Raw genomic sequence first — 25,131 nt, forward strand, 5'->3', positions numbered from 1 at the left:
GAATGCAGGCACAAGGACGTCACTGGAGAGGTCCACATGGCCAGGTAAGAATAGATGCAGAAATGATGTTTCCAGCTCTAAATTTTACCTACAAATTCTGTCTCTGAATTCCACCTCTGAATTTCGTTTCTTTGCTTATTTTCTAAGTTTCCAACAATGAATAAGGATTACTTGTAAGCCAAAAATGAGGGCGGATTTATTATCTCACACCATACACAAAATTTAATTAAAAATGGATTAAAGATGTTGAGATTAGGTTAAAGAAACTTTGGTACATCTACACAATGGAATACTACGCAGCAGTTAGTAGAGATGAAGTCATGAAATTTTCTTATAAATGGATAGACTTGGAGAGTATTGTGCTAAGTGAAATGGGTCAGAAAGAGAGGGTCAGACATAGAAAGACTGCACTCATTTGTGAAGTATAGAATAACATAACATGAAGCTGACACCCAAGGACAATTGATACAAGCGCCAGGAGGATTACTCCATAGCTGGAAGCCTGCCTCATGAGCAGAGGGGAGAAGGCAGATGGAATAGAGAAGGGCTCACTAAGAAAATGATGGCTGAAGGAATTGATTGGGATGGGAGATGTGTGCTGAAAGTAGATAATGGGCCAAACATGATGACCTCTTAGTGTCTGTATTGCAAACCATAATGCCCAAAAGTAGAGAGAGATTATGGGGAACACTGTCTGCCATGGAAGCAGGGGGAGGGTGGGGAAAGGGGATATTGGTGGTGGGAAATGTGTACTGGTGGAGGGATGTTTGTTTGATCATTGTGTGATTGTAACCCAAACATGAAAACTTGTAATGATCTCACGGTGATTTAATAAAATGAAAAATAAATAAATAAACAAACAAACAGACACAAACAAAGAAACAAAAAAGATGTTGAGGTTAGATCATATTTCATAAAACACATTGAGGAATATAGAACTTTTCAGGATACGGACCTCAGAGATGTCTTCAATGATTATTACTTCATTGGTAAAGACAACCAATGCAAAAACTAACAAATGGGGCTACATGAAATTAAAAAGCGCTTTTATGGCAAAACAAAGTTGGACTAAAAGAAAAACATCCTATTGAATGGGAGAAAATATTTGCACACAATAGGTCAGATACAGGGCTAAAATCTAAGACATATAAAGCACTCACAAAGTTGATCAACAACAAAAAATCCCACAAGTAATAGGGAGAGGGGATGAACAGACACTTCCATGAAGAAGACATCAGGATGGCAAGTAGGGATATGAAAAGGTGTTCAAGTCACCTATTAACAGGAAATGCAAATTAAAACTGAGAGATAACATCTCACAACAGTGACAGTGGCAGGTATCCCAGTGTTTATAAGAATATAGGCGAAAAAGAAACCTCACTGTTTCTTTCACTTTTGGTGAGAATGTCATGTTTTAGCCTCTATGGAACACAGTAGGGAGATTTCTCAAAAGAATAAAAACAGAACTCTCATATGACCCAGCAATTCCTCCTCTTGGCATCTACGTCCCAAACACAACGACATTAATTCAAAAGACATGTACATCTGATGTATATAGCACTGTATCACTGTCCTCCCATTGTTCATCGATTTGCTCGAGCGGGCCCAGTAACGTCTTCATTGTGAGACTTGTTACTGCGTCTGGCATGTTAAATACATCACGGGAAGCTTGCCAGGCTTTGCTGTGTGGGCAATGTATATAATGCAGCACTAAATACAATACCAGGGTATGGAAATAATTCAAAAGTTTGATGACAGAGGAGCCGCATATATACACACACTGGAGTACTCTACAGCTATAAGAAAATATGGAATCTTGCAGTTCACTGTAACGTGTTTGGAACTGGAGGGGGTCATGTTAAGTGAATATGTGAAACAGATTATCAAGCAGGGGGCACTGGGGACTGAGTGGGGAAGAAGAGGCAGTGGGAGAGAATTTGGGGCACCATGGTGCTGGGCAAGGCACTGTGTAACATCAAAACAATGAGTGTTAGCACTGCTGTAACCATGTTACCCAGGCTATAGTAATTAACTTAAAAAATCGTGACCTTCAAAAAAATTAAAAAGTCAAGTGAGGAACTAATCAGAGCAGTTCACACAGGAGGGATGTAGTCAAGTGTAACAGATCAGTACTCTTCAAAAGCTTCAAGACAGAGGGTGAGAAACTGCCTCAGGTTGAAGATTTTAAGATGAAGGACATAAAGCGATGGGATAGTGACAACCCTGGACTAGAAAAAGGACACTAACGTACAGACCAGTAGAATTCAAATAAGGCGGGCAGTCGTGCTTAAACCAGTTTTGGTTCAGCCACAGATGGCGGAATGCTGCAGGATACTGAAGAAAGAGAATAGGAATTCACTATACTTTCATGCAGTTTTGCTAGAAATAAAAAACTATTTCCAAAGAAAATGAAACAGAAAAACAACTGAACCAAGCGTGATACTCCACACCCTCAAATGGTTTCAACCCAGTTGAACAGTCCTTATCTGTTGTTCAGAGGGAACAGTCAGCACCCTGCAGTGGGGCACAAGACGGCCCCTTGGCCCTGGGTCTTTCCTGACCCCAGAACTCCAGGACCAAACACTTCCTGTCTCCTGAACAATAGACTTTCCCCTCTCCTGAAACCCTACCCAGATTGGTCTCAGAAGGCCAAACTGTAACCACGCACACAACCTGAACCTCTTCCTGACGACATACCTTCATGGCCCCTCTTGCTAGTGCCCTAGCCCTGCGCAGTCTCCCCCCTCAAGCAGGGCCTGACTAGGTAAAATCACCCATGAGACGCTCCAGGGAGCAGGTTTACATGACCCATGTCAAGTAAGTGCCTCCTGAAAAGTGGTAGCGGGCCCCAAGACATAGTACAGGGATCACGGCACACACCTCTTGATCACCAGCACCCCTCTGACTCCCAAATATCTCTAGGTGCAGCCCTAGCCGCCCCAAGTACCATGGGGGTATCGGGCCCAACTGAGTATAATGAACTACTTTTGAGAGAGAGAGAGAGAGAGAGAGAGAGAGAGAAAGAGACAGAGAGAGACAGACACAGAGAGACACAGAGAGAAAAGTGGTGGGATCCACAGAGATCCTGACAATTCACCCTGTTCTTCTGAGCTGCGGGACATACCCGGGCCAGACCAGAAGGCTCACCAGAGTGACAGAACATCATGAGCCTGGCAAGATGCCCACATAGTGCCTGGGGAAAGGCCTGACAGAAACCTGTCAGTTGGGTGGAGTTCAGCCTCAGACACCCAGAGCTGGGCACTCCCTGACTATTTCCTTTTCTCATGGCCTCCATGGGTGCCCTTTAGTCTGTCTGTCAAAAGTCCAGGGTCAATTGTCAATTGGCCCAGCATTCCAGGTAGGGAGGGGAAGGCATGCCCTGCTAGGTCCAAGTGAAAGTCAAAATCGCTTTATTTATTTATTTATACATTTTAATTTTTGACTTTTGGGCCACACCCAGAGGTGCTCAGGGCTTACTCCTGGCTCTGTGCTTGGGGATCACTCCTGGTGGTGCTCAGGAGGATAGATGTGGTGCTGGGGATCAAACCCGGATCAGTTGCATGCAAGGCAAGTGCCCTTCCCGCTGTTCTTGCTATTTATTTGCTCTGGTCCCTGAAACTTGGACTTACTTTCCGTCCCTTCCTCTTGCCTGAGGAAACACTGCCCAATTGAAAGCTGGTAAGAAAACACAGCCCACAAGCAAGGTATTTCAGTAGGGGCTGGAAACTCTCCCTGGCTCTCAAAGGCTCACCGGACTGGCCCACAACAGCAAGCAGGGCTGGGGAGAGCTGATTCAGAGAGGACTTGGCAAGACTCTCTGACACCAAGACACCAAGAGACAGGACAGCACGTAGGGCGCTTTCTTGGCATAGTCCCGACATCAGCTCCATCCTCGGCACCCTGCAGGGTACCCTCAGCCCCACCGGGAGGGATCCTTGAGCAGCACCAGGTGTGCCCCCCCCCCCCAAAAAAAAAATACGAGAACAACCACAAAACCAAGGACTCTGCAATAAAGAGCTCTGCAGGAACCCCACAGAGCAGGATCCGGGTTAAAGCCACAGTCCAGAGGAAGGGTACCCCAAAAGGTAAGGCAGAGACCGGCACTGTTGCACCCGGAGGCTGCACCCATTGGACTGTCTTATGGCAGTGTTGTCACCAGCTACCTCCTGGTGGCGAGTCCACAGAAGCCAAAGGTCAAAGCAACAAATACTAGAGCCCAGAGAATTCTGGAACAGCAACTCAGAAGGGAATTCAGTGCCCACCTCCTCCCCGCCCCTTCCCCACTACCCCCTTATACTTCAGAGAAGCAAGCGCAAAAAGGCACCACGGGAAAGAAAAGCGTAAGAGGAACGTGTTGAAGAGCTTTCCGACCCCTCGGTCACCTTGCGACGACGATCGTGGGGGACCCCAGCCCCAATGGGCAGCGGCGGCCAGGACACGCAGAGGGGCCTCCCCCGGCTGTGCGCGCAGCTCCCAGACCCGGGACCTCAGCAGCCCCGTCTCTGCTCCACCTCCCCGGGGGCGGAAAGTGGGGAGCACTGTTCAACACCCCTCCCCGCCCCCTCTCCGCAGGTAGCCGCGGCCGCACTCACCAGCTCGGGCAGGAAGAAGGCGTAGGGGATGGTGAGGAAGACCGCGAGCCCCGTGGGCACCTCGGGCTGCGGGTAGGTGGTGGCGGGTGGCTCGCGCGAGGCCATGCTCTCCCCCTGCAGGCGCCCCGGCTCCGCGACCGCGCCCGCCGCCCGCGCATATAACCTCCCGCCCGACACACCCATCGGACGTCGCCTGGGAGGGATGAAAAAGTTCCAGCCGAGCAGGTCCTTCCACTGCTCCTGCCAAAAGTATCCTCGGGAAGTGTGCGGCGCGCATCAGCAAGGCCGGTGGCCGTGGACCGAGCCCTGCTCCCGCCGGGGAGCACAGAGCGGGTCCTTCCAGGGGCTCCTTCCTGAGTTCTGAAATCCGCCAGCGTCGGACCCTCGGGCCCGCAGCCCTGGCCGCCCAGACCTGGGGCCAGCGTCCCCGCATTCCTCTGCACAACTTGGAGATTTGGTTCTTGGAGCGCTGGGTCCCAACAGCGGCTCCCAGCCCACCGAGGGGCCTTCTCCCCGTGTCCCAAGGAGAACAACCTCTGCTGAGTGAAATCAGGGTCCCAGAGCTGGTCCCTGGCCACTCTAAGTCGCACATGGTCTGGCCCCTTCTTCCTTCACCTATAGAGTCACCACCAGCCTCAAACCAGAGGGCGAGGTAGCCCTGACTTGCCGCTCCAGGGACTGGGTGCTGCCTTCTCCCTTGGCACCCCTCTCCATGCCCCCTCTCCACAGCCCTTGGAGAAATCCCCCCCAGGAGTTGGATGGGGGGCTGTGGCAAACCAGCGCCCCCTTCCTCCCTTGCAGCCCACCCCCACCCCCACCCCCTCACTCCAGCCCTAGGAAGACAGGGGCTGGGCCAGGCAGTTCCTTCCTGCTAGGTGGGGACCCAGAGCCAGCAGCTCCTTCCTTGCTGAAGCCCATCCAGGGAGGGCGGCCCTTGCTGCCTCAGCACCAACCGACCACCCAGCAGCAAGGCCAGGCTGGCCCAGAGTCAGCTGGGGATGCAGGCCTTTCTCCCTACCTTAATGGCCTCTAGTTGGGAGCCACTCCCTGGCCAGGGGAGATGTGGTAACCAGCTGTCCAACAAGAGTCTGCTTCTGAGTTCCAAGACCCACAGAGAGATGGGGGCGGGGGGGGGGGGGGGAGGGGGGAGGCGGCGGGAGTGGCCCCATGCTGCGACTCCGTCTGGGCTGAGGAGAGACAGGGAGAGGGAAGCCAAGGAATCAGAGCAAAGCAAGAGCAGAAGGGCTCAGGGAGAGAACCTCAAACCAGCCTGGAAATCTGCAGGGGGAGTGAAGCTCTAATCCCACACTGTGTGGGCCCACCTCTTGCCACCTTTCCAACAGGCTACCACTGGGTCTCCTTGTGGGATACAGGACATTCCACCCCATGACTTGATGGGAGTGGCAGAGAGGAAGAGAGAGAGAGAGAGAGAGAGAGAGACAGACAGACAGACAGACAGAGACAGAGAGAGAGAGACAGTGAGAGACAGAGACAAAGAGAAAGAGACAGGGGGAGAGAGAGACAGAGAGACACAGAGAAAGAAAGAGAGAGAGACAGAGAGAGAGAGCGCGCAGAATGACAAGATGCCTTTTCCAGGCTCTTTCTTTTCTCCTGAAACTCCAGTTTATGCTAGAACCCAGAATCCCTTATATCTTATAAGACCTGAGCCATTTCTGTCTTCCGAAGCAAGTAACATATTAAAAAATGATGATGCAGGGGCCTGAAAGATAGTGCAAGTGGGTAAAACACTTGTCTTATATGTGGCTGACCCAAGTTCAATCACTGGTACCATATAGGGTCCCCCAAGCCCTGCCTGAAGTGATCCCTGAGCACAGAGCCAGAGGTAAGCCCTGAACACCAATGAGCACGGCCTGGAAACAAACCAAACCAAAACAGAAATGAAGATATGAGAAAATTAGGTTACTAAGTTGGGGGGCATATTTGAAACATTTACATTAACCATGTTTACTTTGTATGTGAACATCTTCAGTACATTCTATATTTTGTAAGAAAATGCAGGATTGTCACAGTGCCACTGGCCTGAGGTCTCAGAAGGAACACTAAGAACCCATGCTTTGGGTTTGTGCAAGTTTGGGGCTGTGAGTGTGGCCAGGGAGGCCATGGGAATCTAGAAGAAGGTCTTTCCTGACTTCATTGCAAACCTACTGGTCCTAGAAGGCACTCAAGCGGTGCATGGACCTAACGGTTAGTGTGATCAGTGCCTTTGTTCCTCATTGGCTATTCGGATGGGTTCAATGAGAGCCGTTTGATACATACTACATGGAGGGATCCAGAGTCTTTCTCGTGCAGTGTGAAGTTAATCAGAAGGAGGTACAGACACAGAATGATCTCTTTCTTTTGCAGGAGAGAAAGAAACAAAGTAGGGGAATAACAAAGACCCAAAGGCAACAGAAACTGAAAACGAGTTTTTGGTAGGAAGTTTACCACTTAGGTGAAAGGGGTGTGGAGATTGAAGATTGAAGAGATTAGGGTGGGGGGACACTGGGATAATGGTGGAGGGAAGTGGACACTTTGGAAGAGGGTGTGGTGCTGTATTGTGTTATGCCCTACTATGAACAGTTTTGTAAAGTAGTATGCTTAAAATTTTAAAAAGAATGAAGAATTATGGGGCTGGAGTGATAGCACAGCGGGTAGGGCATTTACCTTGCACACTGCCAAACCGGGTTCAATTCCCAGTAACCCATATGGTTCCCCAAGCACCACCAGGAGTAATTCCTGAGTGCACGAACCAGGAGTAAACCCTGTGCATCACCGGGTGTGACCCAAAAAGCAAAAAAAAAAAAAAAAAAAAAAAAAAAGAAGAATTAAAAAGTTAAGGAGTCAAAATATTTTAAAATTATATATACTATATAGTAAAAATATATACTGTATTTATATTTAAAATATGTATTTGTCCATGTGGATAATGAACCCAGGACCTCACCTATGCTAGGCAAATGCTCAACTCCTGGTCCTCATGTACATTTTGAGATCTATATTTTAATCCTGAAATTAAAAAATACATTGTAACCATGTTACCTAAGGTGCAATCCAAATTAAAGCACAAATACAAATACACACTTAGAACCATTTATGACAGATGCTCATTAAGTCCTTGTATCTCTAATTCTGCTCCTGAAAGCACTTCTCTTCTCACTCTCTTTTCTTTCTGTGGAGAGACAGCACCTCCACTAAGAATATTTTCATTCTGATTTTAAGCAATTTTCCAAATTGTCTCTACTGTTTTATTTATTTTCATTTAATCACTGTGAGTTCCAAAGTTATTCATGATTGGGTTTTAGGTGCGCAATGTTCTGACCTTTCACTAGTGTCCACTTCCCTCCACCAAGTGTCCCTTCAACCAAAGCCTATCTCTATGGCAGGCACTTTTTCCCTCTTAGGCAACGTGGTTTACAATACTGTTACTGATGGTGTATCATATACATCCCTTTACATCCCTTCAGCACCCAGTCTTTGTCCAGAGTAACCACTTCCCTCTATCATTGTCATCATGGTGGTCCCTTCCCTGGCCTAGCCCCCTACTGCTACAGTGTAAAGATTTTTACCAAGGACCAGTTCTGCTGCTCTTATTTCTATTGCCTTGGGTCATTAGTTATTTCCCTACTGTGTTTCTTTCTATCTCACATATGAGGGACATTATTCTGTATCTGTCCATCTCCCTGTGATTCATTTGACTTGGCATGATACATCCAGATCCATCCATGTGTCAGTAAACTGCCTGACTTCATCTTCTATCATAGCCAAGTAGTATTCAATTGTGTATATTTATCATTGCATTTTGATTGTCATCTGTTCTTGGGTACTTAGGTCATTTCCAGATTGTGGCTATTGTGAATAGTGCTGCAATAGACGTTAAGAGTGCAGATGTCTTTTCTGCAGTGTTTCTTGAATCCTTAGAGTAAATTCCCAGGAATGGAATTGCTGGGTCGTTTGGAAGCACAATTTCAAGCTTTTTGAGGAATGTCCATAATGTCTTCCAAAAAAGGCCGGACCAGTCGATATTGCTGCTAACAGTGAATGAGATCCGTTTTTCTCCATATACCTACCAACACCAGTTTCCTTTTGATTTGTTATTTTCTTTTTTCTGAGAACCAGTATCTTTGATGATAAGTAATATGGAACATTTTTAATGTACTTTTTGACCAATAGTATTTCTTCTTTGTGGAGGTTTCTGCTCATCTCTTCTCCCAATTTTTTAATTTCTTTTTCTTGTAAACTTCTATCAGTGTTTATATGTCTTGGATATTTATCAAATGAGTGGTGGGCAAATAATTTCTCTCAGTCTGTGGGCTGTCTTTGTATTCTGGTCACCGTTTTCTTTGAGATACAGAAGTTTAATGTAGTCCTATTTATTTATATTTGCTTCTATTTGTTTGATAAGTGACCCTTCATCCTTAAAGATGCCTCTTTATTTCAGTGTCATGGAGAGTTACACCTATGTTTTCCTCTATGTACTTTATGGATTAAGGTCTGATATCAAGGTCTTTAATCCATTTTGATTTGACTTGTGCATGGTGCTAGAAAGAGGTCTGAGTTCAGCACCACTTATTGAAGAGGCTCTCCTTGATCCACTTGATATTTTTGATCCTTTATTGAAGACTAACTTAGCATATAACCGAGTCTGGATTTTCAATTCTGTTCTATTGATCTGAGTGCCTATCTTTATTTTAGTACCAAACTTTTTTGATTACGACCACTCTGTAGTATTCTTTGAAGTTGAAAAGTGATGCCTCCCATCTTCTTTTCCCCAAGGACTTTTCTGGCTCTACATGTCAGGTATATCCTCCTTAGGACTTAACAGATAGCATGATGCCCTCCAGTTCCATCCAAATTGCAGCAAACTGCAAGATTTCATCTTCCCTTACAGCTGCATAGAATTTTTTCCTATACTGTACTCTTTCTCCCCTCCTATTGATATTTTTATGACAAGATTATTTTGTATTATTCTAAGGTGCCTGATAACTCGGGTTATTTTTTCAATCTATTTTTCTCTGTTGGTCAGTTGCATAACTTGCATTGTTTTTTATTGCTCTTTTGAACAATCTAGTAAATCTGTCTTCTATAACCTGTTGTTGAATCCACACAACAAATCTCTTCATTTTGGGTGTTTTTTCGTTTCTAAAACTTCATTTCCATTCATTTTAGTGCAATCTGTTTCTCTAGTGAGACTGGAGATCTTTCCATTAATTCATTAATTTCAAAGGAATGACTTCTATGAGTTTAATTATAATCACTGCTTTCATGTCTCATTTCCAACAACTATGTCATCTCAAATGTTGCATCTTGTTCTTTTCTTATCTTTTCCCCTCCAGACATGTCAAGATTTTTCCAATGTCTTCAAATATCAACTCATTGTGGATTGCATCCTGGACCTTTAGAACGTCATGTTAGGGGATGATGGAGGTCTCCTTTAAATCCTGTGGGAAGGGTAGGCTTCTGCTTTGTTTCAGCAGGCAGCCTGGTTGGTTCAATTTGGGTTGCAAGTTCACAGCCACCGCAGTGCCAGTTCAGTTGTAAGACCCCAGTGTGATTGCAATCTCCTGCATGTATTCTACTCTAAAGTTCTTTGATAGGCTGTATAGGGTCAGCTTTGGTATGAGCTCAGGAATTCATATGCTATTTCATAGGATCAATTTCTTTGGCTCCATCCTGCCCATGATCTCTTGTTTCCAGTTCCCAGAAGCCCCTGCCCCTCCACAATCATCTTAGACCTAAGCTAAAGAATCAAATTCTAGTTGCCCTGCTCTGCTGTGTCCAAAAGCAAGATAGAGATAGAAAGATTGAGATCAAGGTAAATGATATTATATATATATAATATTATGTGTATGTATATATACATAAGAATAGGTGGATGAGAGGAGAGAGAGAGAGAGAGAGAGAGAGAGAGAGAGAGAGAGAGAGAGAGAGAGGGGCATGCTACATTCCTTCAGAGTTCCAGTCCCCTGTGTAGGGGCCACTGTCTCTGCAACCACTATGGCTATATTTACATGGCAGGGACACAAGAAAGAATAGGGAAAGGTACACAAAGGAACAGGGGCTTTCTTCTTCTTCTACCCTGAAGGTGCACTTTCCCGACCTCAGGCCAGAAATAAAAAGCTTCTCTGGAGATGGATTCTGTCTCTCTCCTGCACTCTACAGCCCCTACTTTCTTGCTGAGTCCAGGCCCAGAGATACCAGAGGAAGTGGGCGGGAAACTCACCAGCGCTTGGGCAGAACTGTTAGTCCGGGTTTCGTTCTCAAATCATCAGATCATCTCCAGCCTGTTTGCTGTCTGATTCTGTGGTGCCTATGCCCCGGCTATGGGCTGCTTTCAGTGACAGGAGGGATGGAATGTATCTTTCCACTTGAGCAGACCTGAGAGCACACCAGCCTGTTTGTGTCTCTAACTAGCACTCATCACTCCCTAATACTCTTTTGGCTTATCTTCTCATTTGCCCCTTGTTTGTCTCCACCCCCTGCCCCTCCCTGGGATGTTGGCATCAAAAAGCAGGATCCTGGTTTGTTTTGAATATTGCCTAGTACATGGGAGGCCTTCTATAAACACTTCTGACTCAAGCAAGACCCTGTCATAAAGATTTTGCAGAAAACTGTTGTGGCTGCTTTTTTTTTTTTTTGCTTTTTAGGTCACACACCTGGCGATGCACAGGAGGTACTCCTGTCTCTGCACTCAGGAATTACCCCTGGTGGTGCTCAGGGGACCTTATGGGATGTGGGAATCGAACCCGGGTTGGTTGTGTGCAAGGCAAACGCCCTACTCACTGTGCTATTGTTCCAGCCCCAATGTGGCGGCTTTTTGAACTCTTCCTCAAATTCTCGCCTCAGCACTACACTGCTTTATGCAATTTTCCCTATGGATTAGGGGGCAGGTTGGGACAAGATTGGAGATGCTTGGGGATAACTGGAGGTGGGGGAGACAGCCCACTGTAGTCATTGGGATTCTTCCCATGGCAACCATGGCAACAGTCTTTGAAGGAAGGAAGGTCTGACTTCTGACTTCAGGTATGTGAGAAGTTTAGAGAAAATGTTGGCTTCAGGTAAGGCTTGATCCAGTGACCAAAACACTGTTCTCCAGGAGTAGATCCCTGGCACTCCAGTCTATCACTATAGTTAAAGTTGTTCTCCATTTCTCTGTGCTATGCTCATGCCCACAGCCACACAGCTCTAAGCTCTCCCTTTTGGAAAGCAAGTGCCAAGAATTGCAGTGCCACCCACACCCACCTTACATTTCCCACCACAATGAGCAAGGGAGGAAGAGTTAAATCAGAAGAGAAATCTCCCAGTATTTCCCCATTTCCACACCATCCCCAGACCATACTGATTAGCCTGAGCCAAATCAGAACCTGCTCCTGGAACTGGGATTGGTATAAGAATGAGGAACTTTGGGAGAAAAGTATAAAGTTGTGGGGCAGCAAAAGCAGCAGATGACTGTGACAATGACCCAGTTCACCCCTGACATTAGTACGGATGGTTGGATTGTAGCTACTGTCTGTACAAATCATAGGAACATCAACTCACGCACAGGAAAGCTGGAACCCACACAGACAAGGGCCCAGGCCTGGGAAGTTAATACAGCCTAACACTCAGGTGGCCAAGAGCCAGTTCCAGTGACTGTGGGGTATGGGCAGAATGCTTAAAGGTCAAAGGTCAGCTAACTGCCAGGAAATAGGAAAGACTCAATGGACGCAATTTGGGTCCTCCAGAATATCTGCCTTGGAGAAGGCCCCATAAAGCACAGATTCCGTATCATGATACCCCTAAAGTGGCCTCTTGGAAAGGACAAAGTTCTGCACGGATTGATTGCTGCTAGTAAAGTCAGCCCCAAACAAGCAGGTGAAGGTCCAGTCTGCCTCCAGAAACTGACTACACAGAAGCCATGCAGAAGGATGCCAGGGTGGAAACCGCCTCCATGGATAGTTTCGTTTCACACTGCAGCTCACAGACCTGACTGCCCTTGCCCCATGTCAGCCAGCCTGGAGCCACTGAGCCCCACCAGCTTCAGCTTCCTGTTTCAGGTGGCACGGCCCTTCCTGACCATTCTCTCTCTCCGCCTGTCCCTCCCTGTCCCCACCCATCTGTTGACTGCAGTCCCACCTCCGGGAGTTCAGATAGCCAGCAATACTAGGTTGTGGGTCCGATGTGCTCCTGAGTTTCAGAGAGTGATAACAGCCAAGTGTCGGAGACTGGACCTGGGAGAGGGCAGGCTCAGGGAGGAAGGAAGACCTGCCCCGCCCTTATTTCGTGCCAGTTACAGTGTTGGTCACACCTAGGCCTCAGTGTGCTGGGGTTTCCAGGAAATGACAACTAAGACACAAAACCAGAGATACTCTGGTCACCTGCAACCTTTGTCATGGGTCTTTCATCGTGACTACCAGCCATCTACCTCCCAGGGCACGTATCAGGGTGACCCCCCCAGTGTGTCCTCTGAGCCTGGGGTATAGTACAAGCTTAATGAACCTGCTCCCTGAGTGAAAGAATGGATGGGAAGTTCCAAACAGCACCAAGCCATGAGATGATTCCTAGTTCTATCACTCTATACCCCCAGGAAACCTCCCCACTGAAACCTCACGCAAGGAAGTGAAGCCAGTTCACACACAGGGTACTCTGACATGCACACATGGACACCGGCGGGTGGGGGCTCCCTCCCTTGTTAAACTCATGGGCTGCCTAGATGCTACCAGGTTGGCAAGTTGAACCTGCTCAGTTTGTGGGTGATACTATGTTTTTAACTGCTTCCTTGTGAGTTGTTCTGTGTTAACGCATTAGACCATAACACCACCAGAGACAGGACCTGGTCTGAAACACACGTCTTTTGCCTTTGCCATCTCATAACACACAGGGAGGAGCACGGGGAGTGGAAGCATTCCTCACCTGTGGCAGACCTGCTGGGCAGGGCACTCAGCCATGAGGGCGGGCCTGTGGTCTAGGGGTGCAATAGAGAGCCCGCCCTGGCCTCATGCCCACCTCTGATGTCGGGGGGCCCACCTGATTGATTCCCAGGACCCTCTGCGGAGGCCTCTGGTCGCTCACTGCTGCTCTCCTACTCCCAACCCTCATTCTCACAGCCAAGTCTGCGCATTGCCAAGTCACACTCCACGCTGGCCCCCGGACTCATTTCCAGGATGCTTTTGGCTCCCTGACAACCTCTTCCTGTTTTGGAAGCTAAAAAGTAGCATTCTGACAGCCAGCGAGGTTCCATTGTTTAAAGGAAAGGTCCCACTGAAGGGAGATGTGGCTTCTCCACAGCCTCTCCGCAGCAACGGCTGTCTCTTTCTCTGAGACTAACTGCCTTGTGTCACCTCACCTTTTTGACTTCAGCGCTACTCAAACTGTTTACTCTGTGTTCTTCGTTTTTTTCTCTTGGGTCAGAAACTGCAAAGCTGTTGGCATTCGTCAATGATGACACATTTCTGAACATAGAAACAAAAGCTGGGAAAACACACTGGAAAGAAAACTCTGCCCCTTCCTTGGAAAGGAATTCACGACATTATTTTCTTTCATTCAAAATGCCACACCCCTGGCTTATAGGGCTAACAAGCTGAATTTTTTTTTTTAAACTAGGAAGGTGAAACTTAGCAATGGAAGATTCTGCAGGAAAATGACTTCATGGTTGCCAGATTGATGCCCCTCAAAAGGCGTTGCAGGGGCCACAAGGATGCAACAAGTGATGGAATTCTCATACCTCTGTTCTGGAAGGTTGAAACCCTTTCTCACTGTGTCAGGTGGGGTGACTGGGTGAGCTTTGATCCTAGAGTAAGGGAGACACTCCTGGGAACAGGTGGCCTCCTCACAGTGGAGGTGTTGGACATTTACTTCTGGGAGCAGCCGAGAGCAGAGGGCAACATGTAGGCAACATGTAGGGCGGAACTCTGGGAGTTCTCTCAAGGCGCTGTGGCTGGGAACCCTCCTCATTGTGCCCGCTTAGCCATGAAGGCCCAGGTTTAAGTGAGGGGACCTAAGATGTTGTCCGGGAGTTTCACAACATAATGAACATCATCCCGCCCCGAGGTAGCCTCAATTGGTACTGAAGGTCTAGGTTCTAGCTTCTTGAACTGTGGGCTGTGAAGCATCTGGGGTTATATAACTGATGTGAGGCTTGCAAAAACTCTTCAAAATTGTTCTGAAATTAACTTCTTGGAACCAGAGATGGATCTATGGCTGAGTGCATGCTTTGCACAAAGGAGGTTTGGGTTCCATTCCCAGTACTGCATGGTCCACTGAGCACAGCTGGGGTTGACCCTGTCTGAGCAGAGAGCTGAGAGTAGCCTGAGCATTGCTGAGCGTGCCCCCACAAATCACAAAATAAATTAAAAATTAATTTCTCTGTGTTTACAGAATATGTTTGAGTGTGTACCTATTTGTGTACCTATAAATCTGTGTTCCATAAAAACTTCTTGGGCAAATATGATTGCAAGTGGAAAAAGTTTCAGAAGCCCTAATCTAGGTTAAGTCCTTTTCAAATTATGTTTTTCTTCAGTGAGCCTTCTCATGTTGTATTTTAACATGCAATTCTTTCCATTTTGGGTGTGTTTAGACTACACCTGGCAGTGCTCAGGGCTAACTCCTGGCTCTGTGCTTAGGGTTAACTCTTAGCAGTGCTCATCAGGGGGTGTGTGGAATTGAACCAGGATTGCTGTGTGCAAGGCAAGTGCTGAGCCATTTACTAGGTCAATCTTTCATATAGATTTTTTTAATCGAATCACTGTGAGATACGCAGTTACAAAGTTGAACATGATACAATGCTCCATCACTGGTACTTTCACCCATATACATTTCCCTGGATAATGTCCCTGGTTTCCCTCCTGCCCCCCTCTCCCGCCTCATTCTCTCTCTCTCTCTCTCTTTCTCTCTCTCTCTCTCTCTTCCTCCCTTCCTCTCTCCCATCTGCCCCCCCACCCCCGCACCTCCCCTTTTGGGCATTATGGTCTGCAATACAGGTACTGAAATCATGTTTGTCCCTTTACCTCCTTTCAGCACTCAATTCTTGTTCAGAGTGATCGTTTCCAACTCTCATTGTCATAGTGGTCCCTTCTCTGTCCTAGCCACCCACTCCCTACCACCACCTGTGGCAAGCTTAGGCAATCTTATCTGCCTGGCTCGTTTCTTCAGCAGTAATAGAGGACATAAGGATATTCTCCTCCTATGGTAGGTGTGAGGAGTAATCCAAGTAATTGAGCACACACACACACACACACACACACACACACACACACACCAGCAGGCATGCTGCAATGTCTACTGTATCAACAATGTTCTTTGATAAAAATAATATGATACAGATGCCCTGAGACCACTTCCCAGAAGTCACAGTTTGAAATATAACAGAACCTTTGTCCTTCAACATAGGGATAAGACAACGCCCCAAACCCTGAAAGTCTGCTCATTATTATTATTTTTGAATGAGCTCTTACATAGATTTTTAAAGAGAAAAATAACATTTTCTTTTATATATAATTAGGAAAAACTTCACTTGATCTTAGCCAAAAGGCCGAGAAGCGATAATTAGGAAAAACTTCAAGTAGTAGATTAATAATAACCTTTTCAAATAGGTTACTCTGATATTCCCTTCATTTCAAACATAAAATTTATTATCAATAATCACATGCTAATATATTCTGGGTACTAGACTTCTTGGATTTGAGTTGTAAATATCTTCCATTCTGGGGACTGTGGATTTACTTTCTTGATCAAAGTTGTTAGTGTTGTTTTTTGGAAAAAAAAAGTCTCTATGTTTAGGTATAAAGTATTCCTTATAAACTTTATTTTAGGGTTCCATGGCCTTCAAATAGTGGAACAATTGTAATTTTCTATAGAATGTGATCCGCACGAAGAGGAGTTGGACCTAATCCTGGGTGACGTCACCTGCAGCTCTGCCATTTGGCTCAGGTCCTGGCAGGCCTCCTCCATTAGGCTATGTTCTTTCTTATTTCGCCCAAGAAGTCATAGGTCTGTTCGGACATGTCAAAGGGCTCATGGGTCCCATCTGGTGACAGCAGAGCTTGGAGGGCACCCTGGTTTTCTTGATTTCGCTTGAGGAAGTCAGCAATCACTTTCCAGCGCGCCACCTCAGTCTCCTCCTCAGCCCACCGGAACGGGGGCAGGAGTGTGGAATGGAGAAGCGGGAGCACACAGTCGTGGTAAACCAGGACAAACGCTGCCTTCAGGAACTCCTTGTCTCTCTGGGAAAGCACACCACCACAAAGAATTACCAAGGGAGCTGCAGCAGGGCTGCGGGAAAGAGCTGAGGGGCTAGAGAAATGGCACAGCAGGTGGTTGATCCCCAGCACCACATAAGGCCCCCCAAGCCCTGCCAGGAGTGATCCTTGAGCACAGAGTCAGGAATAAGCCCCGAGCACGGCCAGGTATGACTCAGAGTTGAGGGATTTAAAAAAAATTGTTATTATTTTTAAGTGTAGAGATCTCTCCTAGTGACACCTGGGGGCCAGGGCCGTGCTGAGTGGTGGGAGGCGGCGCCAGGCCCGCGGTGCTGGGCTCAGATTCAGGGCCTCATATGCAAGGCCTGGACTCCATGCTTGAACCTGGGCCCAGCCCTGCATCACTGCTTTGAAAGCAGTGAATGCTAGGAACTCTGGGTACAGGGGGAGCAGCACGCGTATCTGATAAGCACTAGGCTGGGAACTGGGATGCGGCAGGAAAGCACAACCTGGAAGGAAAAACATGCACGAGTCCCTGAGAACTAGACAAGCTGCTCTCCTGTGGGATCCTACGGCTCCTTCGAACAGAGGATCTCTTAGGCTCCTCTGTGGGGTGTCTCATTCCATCAAGGGGACCCAAAGTGGGGAGTTTAATTCTGGGGATAGAGGCTCCAGGTAAACAGCCCTCAAGTGCAATACACAGTCAGCCAGGCCCACTCCACTGCACACAGCTGACTGCAGCACCCGGAGAGCAATCAGACGAGAGGGGCAGCAGGTGTTCCTTGGAACTCCAGTGAGGAGGACGCCCAAGGACGCCGCCAGGCTGCCACAGAGAACCAGGCCAAGTGCAGCGCGGACCCTCTCAGTGAGCCACCAGCCCGAGGCTGCGGGGGGAGTCAGCAGCAAGGCAGTGGGAGACAGAGACCTAGAAGTAGCCGCACTGCGTGCGTACTGGCCAGCCGAGCATGCTGCGTGGTCATGACAGAAAACAACCTGAGCGGGAAAAAGACCCCCCCATCTGGACTGGAGCAGACCAAACTACAATTCACTGAAAAGGGCAAAGCTCTGTCTGGTCAGGCTTCCATGGGAATCTGAGTGTGACCCCAAACTTTTGAGCCTACAAATCAGCCAACTTCCCTTCTTTAACTTAATATGCCCTTTGAGAGCTAAAGGAAAAATTTTTTTAATATGGGACTTTTGTTAGTTAAGCAGAAGACTTTGGATTAGAAAGTTCCCTCAGGGGCTGGAACAATAGCACAGCGGGTATGGCGTTTGCCTTGCACGCAGCTGGCCTAGGTTCGATTCCCAGCATCCCATATGGTCCCCCGAGCACTGCTAGGAGTAATTCCTGAGTGCATGAACCGGAGTAATTCCTGTGCATCACCGGGTGTGACCCAAAAACAGCAAAAAAAGAAAAAGAAAAAAAGTTCCCTCAATAAAATAAAACAGCGAATGAAATGAGCCTGGTTCCTTGCCCTGCCCCCACCTCTCATTTTTTGGGGGGAGGGTGTTGGGAGGTTACACACAACGATTTTGGGGACTTAGTTCTCACTGTGCTCAAGGATCACTCCTGGCAAGGCTCGGGGACCTTATGTTGTGCTGGGTCGGCTGCGAACAAGGCAAGTACCCTCCCCACTGCACTCTCTCTCCTGTCCCAAGATTCTCTCTCACAGTAAGAAATGAACACACACCCCCAGCTAGGCATGTGGACATCAAGCACAGTGATACTTCGTCATTGTGGATGGGATTAGGACTGGCTGCACCAGCTGACAGGGGGATATCAGAAGCACCAGAAAATGCTCGGCAGTAAAGAAGCTCAGTGTGGCAAGTCGTTTTACCTTCTCTGACCGTTTCAGTGTGATTTCCTTCTCTGCCCACGAGCTCTATAAAACAAAGAGAAATAGTAAATTATTCTCAACGTCCCTAAGTTTCTATCCACACTTCCATAAGTTTACTGTTGTTACACTTAGGGACCAGATTTAAGCACTGTAAGAAGCTATATGAAAGAAGAGAATAGGTATGAATGCTAGGGCCAGAACCAGACTCAATGTGTGGGTTGTTATCAGTGAAAACCCAATACTGAAAACCAGAATGCCTAAATGAAAAATAAGAGCCAGCGTGAGAGCACAAGTGTGTGAGTGAGAGTGAGAGAGGGAGAGGGAGAGGGAGAGGGAGAGAGAGAGAGAGAGACAGACAGACAGACAGACAGACAGACAGAAAGACAGAGAAGAAAAGTATCTACAATAGAGCAGTAGCGGTAGGAAGCGGGGCGAGGAGGCAAGGTGTGGGCAGAAAGGAAACTGGGAACATTGGTGGCAGGAAAACCCAATCCTGAACAATTTCAAACTGTGTATCTTATGGTAATTAATCTTTTTTTTAAAAAAAAGCTTTAAAAAGAAAAAAGACACCCAGAAGAATTTTAAGAAGAATCTTAAAAAGACTTGAGCTCCCATTTGACCCAGCAATTCCACTCCTGGGAATATACCCCAGAAAGGCAAAAATGTGTAGTCGAAGTGACATCTGCACTTGTTTGTTCATTGCAGCACTCTTTACAATAGCCAGAAACTGGAAGAAACCTGAATGCCCAAGAACAGATGACTGGTTAAAGAAACTTTGGTACATCTACACAATGGAGTACTATGTAGCTGTTAGAAAAGATGAAGTCATGAAATTTACATACAAGTGGTACAACATGGAAAGTATCATGCTAAGCGAAATGAGTCAGAAAGAGAGGGATAGACATAGAAAGATTGCATTCATCTGGGGGATATAAAGTAACAAAATATGAGATTAATACCCAAGAATAGCTGAGATCAGCACCAGGAGGATTACTCCATAGCTTAGAGGCCAGCCGGGCATTCTAGGGGAAAGGGCAGCTCAGATAGAGAAGGGAGCACCAAATAAAGGGTGTTTGGAGGATCCTCCCAGGAGGGGAGATGCATGTTGAAAGTAGACTATGGACTGAACATGTTTGCCACTCAAAGCCTCTTTTGCAGACCACAACACCCAAAAGGAGAGAGAGAATACAAGGGATCGCCCTGCCACAGAGGCAGGGTGGGATGGGAGGGATGGGGGTGGGAGGGATATTATCCATGGTGGTGGAAAATGGGCACTGGTGGAGGGATGGGTATTTGATCATTGTATAATCGAAACCCAAGCACAAAAAATTGTAAATCTACAACTGTACCTCATGGAGTTTCACTAATGAAAAAAAAAAAGATTTTATTTAACAGTAAAATCATGGGACCAGAGGTAGGATGCTTGCCTTGCACATGGCTGACCCGTGTATGATCCCTGGCACCATCTATGATCCCTTAGAGCCTCGCTGGGAGTGATTCCTGAGCACAGAGCCAGGAGTAAGCTCTGAGCACTGCTGGGGGTTGTCCTCAAACCAAACCCAAACAAACAAACAAAAAACCCAAATCACAATAAAATCAACAAAACACTGTATGGCCTAAGAAGACCACAGTGGCAGGCCCCAGCCTTTGACCCTCGGGTCCGGTTGGTGGCGTGTCCCCAGAAGTGGTCCCCAGGCCTGCTCAGCACTGCTCAGGAGAGCCCAGATTGTGTCACATGGACTGTGAGAGACAGAGGCATGAGAGGAGCATGGCTTGACACGCATAGCCTGGAATTCATTCTCTGGCACCACGTGGCGTCCTGAGCACAGCTGGGCATAGCTCTGGAGGTTTCTGAGCACTGCAAGGGGGGGCCGATGGCTCCCACACTGCTGGCCCAAGCACTGTCACATTGCCAGTCCCTAGAACTGAACTGTCGGGCCCAGTGATCTGAGTACAGCCAGGAGAAACACAGTGCCTGAATAAGAAACTACCACCTAAGTGTAAGGAAGGATAGAATGCAAACAGAAAACTGACAAATATCAACAAAGATACCGACCGTTAATATATGATAAATTGAAGTATAGCTTTGCAAGTAAATATTTTGTTTTTGTTTATTTATTTATTTGGCATTTTGGCTCTTGGGGTCGCACCCAACAATACTCAGAGGTTATGCCTGGCTCTGCACTCAGGAATTACTCCTGGCGGTTTTCAGAGGACCATACGGGATGCTAGGAATTGAGCCTGGGTAGGCCGTGAGCAAGGCCCTACTCGCTGAACTATCACTCCAGCTCCCAAGATTTAAAAATCTGTCTATAAGTAGTTTCATAAACACATTAAAATATTTTTTTGTCTTTTTTAGTTCTTAATTTTTATTTTAAATTGAGGTCTCATAGTTTATAAGACATTTTTTAAAAATTGAATCACGGTGAGATACACAATTACGAAGTTGTTCACTACTGGGTTTCAGTCATACAATGTTCCAACATCCATCCCTTCACCAGTGTATATTTCCCACTACTACATCTCCAGTTTCCCTCCTGCCACTGCCTCCACTCCACAGCCTGCCTCTAGGGCAGATACTTTTCTTCTCTCTCTCTCTCTTTCTCTCTCTCTCTTCCCCTCACCCCCATTCACCCAAGTTTCCTACCTTTTGGGCACTATGGTTTGCAATACCATAGTGAAAGGTCATCATGTATATCCCTTTACCTATTTTCAGGGCACAGTTTTTGTCCAGAGTGATCACTTCCACCTATCACAGTTTACAATACTTTTGAAGTCACTTTTTATACCTGCAGAACCTCACACTGATCCCTCCCCCAGTGCTCTACGGTCCCTTCCCCTTTTACCTCCTCAGATCTTTTAGATCTCTTAGTTCCAGATTCTCTGTCTTGGAGTTTCTTGGGGATTGTCTAGTCCAGTTTTGCTCACACATCTCCCCACTGTGTCCCCTTCTGACCTTGTTTCTGTCCTGCAGCTCCCTGACCTACCAGCTGGATCCTGGTCTCCTGCCGGGGTTCCTATGTACCTGTGCCCCCTTGGAGTACCCTGGCTCTCCAGGGGCCGGATGTCCCTGGCTGAGAAATGCTGTCTCATCCCTTACATTCATTCTTTATTCTCCACCTAAGAGGGAGCTCAGCATATATTTATCTTTTACTTTGTTTCTGACTCACTTTGCTTCACATGAGACTCTGAAATTCCTTCCAATTGGCAGCAAACTGCAAAATTCCATCTTTTCTCATGGCTTTTTGACAGCGCTCTACAATTGTCATTACACAGGTCATTCACCTTCTTTGCCAAATTTATTCCTAAATATTAATCTGTTAGAACAATTACAAATGGGATTGTTTTCTAAACATTCCCTTCATTTAAAATGTGCACATAGAAATGCGATCGATTCTTGTAGACTAACTTTGTAAGCAGCCACTCTTCTGTATTCAATTCTTTCTCATAGCTTTTCAGTGGAGTCTTTAGGTTCCTCTCTCTGTTACCATTTTATCATCTATGAGTAATATTCACTTCTTTCCTAACTTGGATCCCTAATCTAGCTTATTTTTCAATTGCTCTGGCTAAGACCACCATACTACATTAAGTATAGTTAAGATATAAGTATAACCTGTCTTCTTCCTTTTATTTTTGCGGGGAAGAGGATAAGGGGAGGGGCCCACCCCTTTGGTAGTGCTCAGGGCTTAATTCTGGGTCTGTACTCAGGGATCACTCCTAGCAGTGCTTGGGGAACTATATGTGCTGCTAATTAGGAAGGGAAAGGTAAGACCAAATTAGCTAGACAATAAATACAGACTGGGAAACATCATCTGAAGAAGGCGACAACCCTCCCAGAAAGCAGTGTGAGCAGATGTGACTCCTGTGCTAGTTTTACCACTTCTGAGCCCACAAGCCTCCCACCCTGGTGCACACTACCTACCCTGAGCGCGTCCATGATGTCAGGCTGCTCCAGGAGCTTAGGGAAGGTGGCTAACACAGGATTACTGATTAGATCTGAAATACAGAAGAACACGAAGAACTTTATGCAGACTTTAACCAAAACATTTCATGCCAGTAGGCATAGAATAACTTATGCATAATTAATATGATTGTGCTACATGATTTATTGACAATGCATTCTATCCACTGTAGCCTCTAAGAGAGGTCAGAGCTGTCCCCTCAACGTCCCCTCTGCCCCTAAGTCGATACTCCCCGGAGATTCTGAAACGAGTCTGTACCAAGAGATAGAGTGCTCAGGGTGGGAGGAAAGGGGTTCTGAACAGAGAATAAGACTAGAAACTTTTGTTCTGATCACCAGGTCTTTTTCACAACCCTGCTCAGGCCTGATTCCAGACCCCAGATGGGCACTTTTGAAATGGTGAGAGAGGTAGGTTCTATAATCTCATTCCCTAGCAGAGTGGGGGGGAAATCCTTTCTCTAGACCTTATTGGGTTTATCATGATGGCCAGGTGCAGATGAAGCCAAAAGTTCTGAGTAAGCTTCTTATCTATAGGAAAATGAATAAGCTTTTCATTCTTTAAGACATTATGTCATTTATAAAGTATTTCAAGTCATTGAAAGCAATTTAAAACATAAATGACTCTTAAAGGCTTGCCTTTCCTTTAGAGTTATAATTACTTCTTGAAAAATGTCTGTGTTCCAGATTTTGAGGTCCCTTTCCATTGGCCTATCCAAGTGGCAAATCCTTGGAGGAGATTTCTTTCTAATCACTGAACTCTTCCTCTATCTCATGAGGCTCCTGACTTGATGGATTGCTTTCAACATCAGTCCCTCCAACACAGCCATGTTTTCTTGCCTTTGGACTTAAGACAAACACATCCCTGCATTCAGGAAGGGTCCTCCTCCCTCTGTAACTCCTCTTGAGGTCTTACCATAAATAATACAAATAGGCAGAGAATTCTTCCTTCATACTCTACACATAAATTTAGTTCTTCCCATTGTATGTTCCTGTTGTGTCTTCCTTCAGCTGACATTATTTCAGAACTTGAAAAGAACTGTCCATGTTACTTTGAGGCTGGTTGCTTCTCTAGGAGATGACTAGGCTTATCCCTTCATCCGTAGGTCTAGCACAGTCCTGGCAAGCACTCATAACAATGAATTTTTTAAAAATGTACCCCTCCCAATCACAACTTTTGGGAATTTAATTCCAAGAACATAGACCTCCCTGCAATTTTAGCTATGCATTCACTTCCTGATTTTAAAATTTTTACTTGAAAAAGATATCAAGCTTCCTGGGTTGGAGGGAGAGCTCAGTGGGCTGAGTGTATGCTTTACCTGCAAGATGCACAGGTTCAGTCCCCAGCACCTTGCAAGGAGCTGGGAGTAGACTCTGAGCAACACAGAGCCTGGTCAACAAATGGACAAAATATTCAAGCCTACAAAAGCTTGCGAAAATAATAATATCATATAGAAATACTGAGCACCCCATATCTAAATTAGAACTTTCAACTAATCCATTGATATTCAAACTTTGGCTATTAGGAACCTGTTATTTTGGATGATTTTGGTCTCCTCCTGATAAAGTGATATGTACACTAAGCATATGGAAAAAAGACTAGACTTTTCAGAAACATTAGGAAACTTCGTATGTGAGTGTTAAGATGCAAGTTTCCAGAAATTAAAAATATGAATATATGTATATTGTACAAACGAAATAGAAGCTGAATTCTCACAGGATAGATATGCAACACAACGCTTTTAATCTAAAGTCATTACTGCCATTGCTACTTTGCTTAATATCTTATTCCCAACTTAACCTCAGAGGATATAGTTTGCCGTGGGCTACACTTAATGCAAACAGCGAAGCGTCACTGTACATCGGCAACTGCAAGGACCTTACCAGCATTCTGCATGCTCATCCTTTCTTTCAGTAGTACATCTCCAAGAATTTGGCGATAGAATATGAGCAAATGAATGGAGCACATATTTCCAATTAATGTTTCTGGCAGCAGACTATTAAAGAAGAAAAAATTACTGATTATTACCTCTGCAATACAAACTATGTTTAAAAAATGCACACTTATGATTTTAATAAATGGTTCAAGCTTTTGTTCTGCTAATTGGAATAAAATGTTTAACAACATTAAGGTAAATTTCCATTCCAAGTTGGTCACATTATCTGATCTTGAGTTCAGATAATATAATTTTATGGGTATATTTTCTTCTTTTTTTTTTTAAATAGTTAGGCTTTAAAATTTTTTTAATGTTTAATTTTTTAAAAAAATTAATCACCGTGAGCTACAGTTACAAAGCTTCCATGTTTGAGTTTCAGTCATACAATGATCGAACACCCATTCCTCCACCAGTGTACATTTTCCACCACCAATGTCCCCAGTATCTCTCCCTCACCTCACCCCTCCCTCTGCCTCTATGGCAGACGATTTACTCGTACTCTCTCTCTACTTAAGGCATTATGGTTTGCAATACAGATAATAGAGGCCATCTACTTTCAGTACATGTCCTCCCATCCCGAGCAATTCCCCCCAACCATCATTGACTTAGTCATCCCTTTTCTATGCCAGCTGC

The 25,131-nt window shown here is 46.0% G+C and overlaps 2 protein-coding genes across 3 annotated transcripts in view; both read right to left on the reverse strand.

Annotated features, from left to right (window-relative positions):
- Positions 1–4,711, reverse strand: part of MALL (mal, T cell differentiation protein like) — a 30,114-nt gene extending 25,403 nt beyond the window's left edge. Inside the window, exon 1 of the mRNA XM_056128667.1 lies at positions 4,593–4,711. Coding sequence (XP_055984642.1) covers positions 4,593–4,697 — 105 coding nt within the window. The 5' untranslated portion in view covers positions 4,698–4,711. The remainder of the gene's footprint in view (positions 1–4,592) is intronic.
- An 11,784-nt stretch (positions 4,712–16,495) lies between these two features.
- Positions 16,496–25,131, reverse strand: part of NPHP1 (nephrocystin 1) — a 57,528-nt gene continuing 48,892 nt past the window's right edge. For both annotated transcript variants that reach the window (XM_056124383.1, XM_056124374.1), the window contains exons 17-20: positions 24,446–24,558; positions 22,526–22,599; positions 18,604–18,648; positions 16,496–16,789 (exon numbers count right to left, since the gene is read on the reverse strand). In XM_056124383.1, the coding sequence (XP_055980358.1) occupies positions 16,517–16,789; positions 18,604–18,648; positions 22,526–22,599; positions 24,446–24,558 (505 nt within the window). In that variant the 3' untranslated portion in view covers positions 16,496–16,516. The remainder of the gene's footprint in view (positions 16,790–18,603; positions 18,649–22,525; positions 22,600–24,445; positions 24,559–25,131) is intronic.

This window comes from Sorex fumeus, unplaced genomic scaffold, assembly GCF_029834395.1.
Source record: "Sorex fumeus unplaced genomic scaffold, SorFum_2.1 ptg000006l, whole genome shotgun sequence".
NCBI lineage: Eukaryota > Metazoa > Chordata > Mammalia > Eulipotyphla > Soricidae > Sorex > Sorex fumeus.